Source organism: Propithecus coquereli, unplaced genomic scaffold (genome assembly GCF_000956105.1).
Source record: "Propithecus coquereli isolate 6110/MARCELLA unplaced genomic scaffold, Pcoq_1.0 Scaffold241, whole genome shotgun sequence".
Classification (NCBI taxonomy): domain Eukaryota; kingdom Metazoa; phylum Chordata; class Mammalia; order Primates; family Indriidae; genus Propithecus; species Propithecus coquereli.
Window position 1 is genome coordinate 444990 of NW_012147964.1, and position 5127 is coordinate 450116.

Sequence of the window (5127 nt, forward strand, 5' to 3'; positions counted from 1 at the left end):
CAATGAAATCCCAATAAAAAACATCTACATGTATTTTATGGAGTGAGATGAGTTGATACTATCATGTAAGAATAGGCAGGAAAACTGCAAGGTGGATACCAGATATTAAAACATCCGATAAAGCTTTGACAAAAGTCAGGTGCTGACACATGAATAAATAAATAACAGATTAATCGAATGGACTGAAAGTCCAGAAATAGACCAAGTATGTCTGGAGCTTTAGAATATAGTACAGGGGATATGTCAAATCCCTCGAATAAGGGTGGAATGTTGTTTTTATTTAATGGTGAGACTCAAATTTGTTACATCAATTAAAAACACACAGGGAGTAGCAAGGGAATAAATATAGGGTAAGTTAACACATTATTAGGAAAGGTTGCAAGCTAGGTGGAAGGATCACACTAGTTGAATCCTGGCTTGTGCAATGTCTGTGTGTCCTGCATCTCCCTCTCTCATCAGCCCTCCCTGCCGATGGACCAAGCTGAGGTTCAAGCCCACAGACAAAGGTGCCCAGAGGCGAGGACTGACACCTGCTCTCTCTGTCTGAAGCACTCGGGGACAGTTGCGCCTGCCCAATAGCTGTACCTTGGTGATCAGTCTGCTGAAGAGCTATGGGTTGTAGTTGGCCCATGGATTCATGTGCTTTGGACAGAGGACACAAGGACCAGAATCGTTATCACTAATGAGGGACTCAATTAAATCTCATTCAGAATATCTTTACCTTCACACGTCTCACGGGAGCTGAGAAAGTATCTCCTCCCAGACCTGGACTGGAATCCATCTTCGCAAGCACAGTGGGTGCTGTTGTGGCAGGAGGCATGCTCAGGGCACTGAGGACAGACGGCTGCAGGGAACACAGAACAGTGCATTCGTTTGCTCATTCGTTTGTTCGAGAAATGTTCCTTACGCACCTGCAATCTATGTGCTGTGGTCAGAAGGACGTCCTCTTGGGAATGGCTCTATGGCATCCTTTTTGCACCCAGCCCACAGCTGAACACAGATGCGCACAGAGCCTGCCCAGGTCCCACTTCTGCCACCAACACCACTCCTGCCTGACGGTGGCCTCCGAATGCCAGCACCTGTGCTTCTTTACCTGAGGGCTCTCTCTGGCCACCAGAGTCCTCTTTGTGCACCACATGGCGGGTCAGCGCTGCTTTCCTTTCCAGGAGCAGCTCCCTCCGTCAGTGACTGACAGGAGTCAGTCTATTAAAATAACTCGGCTCGATTAATATATAAAAAACCAACCAGGAAAGAGCAAGCGTTGGGAGAATGCAGAGAAAGTGGAACCCTTGTGCCGTCCTGGTGGGAATGTGAAATGATGCAGCCTCCGTGGAAAACAGTAGGGCCGTTCTTCAAGAAATCAAAATTTAGAGTCACCAAATCACCACAGGAGCCAGCAGTCCCAGTTCTGGGTATACAATGAAGGAACCGAAAGCAAGGCATGGAGGAGATGTTCGTGCACCCACGTTCGTGGCAGCATCATTCACAATAGCCCAGTGCTGCGGATAAACAGACGCCACCGATGGCCGGATCGGTAAACACACTGCGATACAACCACGCAATAGGGTATTGTTCGACCTTATAAAGGAAGGAAATTCTGACACATGCGACAACATAAGTGAACCTTGGGGACATTATGCAAAGTGACACAAGCCAGTCACAAAGGGAAAATCTCTGTACGACTCTACTTATGTGGGGTCCCCAGAGGCGTCACATTCATGGAGACAGGAAGTAGAACGGTGGGTGCCAGGGGCTGGAGGGGGGTGGATGGGGAGTTGCTGCTCAACAGGGACAGAGTTTCGGTGCTGCAGTTGGAGAGAACTCTGTGCACGGGGAGTGGCGATGGTTGCACAACAGTGTGGGTGCCCTTCATGCCACCGAACGGTGCCCTTGACAATGGTTACAAAGATAAATTTTATGTTACATATATTTTACTACAAGTTAAAAATAACAACAACAAAGCATCTTCCTTGCCCACTGGGGGGAATAACTGAGGCGTGAGCTCCACACTGTGTCCCGTGGCTCCCCCCAGGGGTCAGGCTCCAGTCGCCCACATGTAACTCTCGTGACAAGTTCCTACGTCACCTTCTCCGCCTCCTGTGCCACTGCCCACTCCCAGGTGGTGCCTTCTAGGGTCACCTCCCAGACTAATGACTTGCTCTCAGGATCTAATACTCAGGGGAACCCAACCCACGATGTGGCATAAAGGCAGAGCATTTTCAGGAATGACGTAGGACACAGGTTTGCACAAAAAAAGAGCAGAATCCGGCATCACCAGCTGCGTGACCCTGAGCCGGCGCCTTCTCAAGGGGACCTTGGCCAAGTGGGGACAGTGTCCGCACCTTCTGTGTAGGAATGTCACAGAGGACTGAACGGGAGGGTATGTATCAGTTGCTTAGCTGAGTAAATGCAGATGGTGGTGGTAACGCCAGAGTAGGGGGACAGCCCTCGGGAGGTGGGAGACACCAGGGACTCAGCGCTCACTGTCTTGCAAAGGGCTCCCCCCCCTCCCAGAAGCAAGTCTCCAGATCCCAATTTCCTTTCCTCTGGCCTTTGGCCATGAGTAGACTCACCTCCAGAATTCCTGGCTTCTGGTCCTGACACAGCCAGCAAGACACCGAGACCTAGAACAGAGAAGAGAGGACAATTCAGATGAGGACCCTGGGCTCTGTTTGGCTGAAGGCTGGGTTTAGGTTGTTATCACCTACTCGGCCACCGTACTCCAAGCATCGACCTTCTTGGTGGTGGATCAGTGCAGCAGATACGTGAAGCGTCCCCTTAGCCAACCCCAGAGGGGGTCCCTATGTCTGCAGATCCTACTGTATCTGTCTGAAAAGTGCATTTTCCTGCAGCCCACGGGGGCATGTCAGAAACGTTTGAGAATGACACCGTTTCTTGGAGGGTCCCCAGTAGGACTGAGCTCTAAGAGACTTAGAAACATATTAACCAATTGCAGTGTCTTATTGAACCCAGATCAAACAAGTAATTTTTTATAAAAGTTCATAAGGCTGAACATTTCATGACATTAAAGAACTATTGTCCACTTTCCATGGACGTGATAATTCACCCTCAGCTTCCTCGCCTGCACGGCGGTGACCCCTCGTTAACGCACCTTCATCGGCTCTTCCCTCTTCCTCATGTGACACTCCCACGCCCCTTCTTGTGCCTCCTCCCAAATAAATACTCACACACACTAGTTCTCATCCCAGTTCTGCTTTGGGGCAGCCCAGCCTAAGAGACTCAGTGGGAGAGTTTCGTGTAGGACAAGCACACGCAGTTGTTGCTGGAGAAAGTGCCAACCGTTAGGGAGCGAACGTAGCCAGGACGGCAGGGGCAGGAAGAGAAGAGAGGGGAGGTCTTTGTTCCACTCACCCGAGAGCAGGAGCAAGCGCCTGCTTCCCATGGCGCGGACGCAGCGGGAGCAACAGTCTGAGGCTCTCTCTTCAGCAGGAGGTGGGGAGAGTTCCTGAAACGAATAAGCCCAGTGAAAACCAACTCCTCAGGGTCACAAGGCTAGAAACCAGGGGGTGGGAGGATCAATGACCCAATCATTCTGCTTCTGGGAAACTCTCTCAAGGAAAGGATCCTGCAAGAACGATCACAGCAGAGGAGGTTGCAGGACCCAAGCTCACCACCCAACACGTGGCGCAAAAAGAGATGCATCTCGTGGATTGAATATTCTGCTGGGATTTAAAATCCTGTTCTATTGCAATCAGCATAATCCAGACTGCGGAAAACTCCCCTGGACAAACTACCTTGTTTCCATTTCTTTTTTTTATTTCTTTCTTTCTTTCTTTCTTTCTTTCTTTCTTTCTTTTTTTTTTGAGATAGTCTTGCTCTGTCACCCCACCTAGAGTGCAGTGGCGTCATCATAGTTCACAGCAACCTCAAACTCCTGGGCTCAAGTGATCCTCCTACCCCAGCCTCCCAAGTAGCTGGGACTACAAGCATGAGCCACCACAGTTGGCTGATTTTTCTAATTTTTGTAGAGATGGGCTCTCACCATGTTGTTCAGGCTGATCTTGAACTCCTGGCCTCAAGCGATCCTCCTGCCTCAGCCTCCAAAAAGTGCTAGGATTATAGGCGTGAGCCATCGCACCCAGCCTCTTTTTTTTTTTTTACATTGCTGTTATTTGATTTTTTAAAAATATTTTTCATTGACAAATAGTTGTATATATTTATGGGGTACAGTGTGATGTTTCAATATATGTTTACATTCTGGAACTGTTAAGTCAAAGTAATTAACATATCCATCGCCTCACATACTTGTCATTTTTTGTGATGAGAACATTTAAAATCTACCCTTTTAGCAATCTGGAAACACACAATATATTATTATTAACGGTCGTCACCATGCTGTACGATAGATCTCTAAAACCGATCCCTCCTAGTTAACTGAAACTCTGTGCCCTCTGACCATCACCTCCCTATTGCTACCTCCCAACCCTTCCCCTTCATCTGTTATCCACTGTTCTTGTCTCTGCATCTATTACTTCCACTTTTCTCTTTGTCCAAAAAAAAAAAAAATGCAAGATGTTAAAAATAACCAGATAGAAAAGGAACCTAGTTTAAAAGAGACTTAGAAATATATCAGCCATTTGGGTAGAGGCCCAGTAATGGGATTGCTGGATCAAATGGTAGATCTACTTGTATCTCTATAAGGTATCTCCATATTGCGTTCCACAGAGGCTGCAGTCCCACCAGCAGTGTATGAGTGCTCCTATCTCTCTGCATCCACGCCAACATTTATTGTTTTGGGACTTTTTGATAAAGGCCATTCTCCGTGGAGATAAGTGATATCTCATTGTGGTTTTGATTTGCATTTCCGTGATGATTAGAGATGTTGAGCATTTTTTCGTATGTTTTTTGGCCATTATGCTGTCTTCTTTTGAAAAGCCCAAAAGAACAAAAGACATTCTATAAAAAAGACACCTGCACTCGAATGTTTATAGCAGCACAATTCACAATTGCAAAGATGTGGAAACAACCCAAGTGTCCATCAATATATAAGTGGATTAATAAAATGTGGTATATGTATACCATGGAGTACTATTCAGCTATAAGAAACAATGGTGATATAGCACCTCTTGTATTCTCCTGGATAGAGCTGGAATGCATTCTACTAAG

At 47.2% G+C, this 5127-nt stretch overlaps 1 protein-coding gene across 1 annotated transcript in view; it reads right to left on the reverse strand.

The window, feature by feature from the left end:
- Positions 1-3403, reverse strand: part of LOC105811843 (putative EGF-like module-containing mucin-like hormone receptor-like 4) — a 28315-nt gene extending 24912 nt beyond the window's left edge. The window contains exons 1-3 of the mRNA XM_012646117.1: positions 3373-3403; positions 2574-2624; positions 722-844 (exon numbers count right to left, since the gene is read on the reverse strand). Coding sequence (XP_012501571.1) covers positions 722-844; positions 2574-2624; positions 3373-3403 — 205 coding nt within the window. The remainder of the gene's footprint in view (positions 1-721; positions 845-2573; positions 2625-3372) is intronic.
- Positions 3404-5127: the final 1724 nt, after the last annotated feature.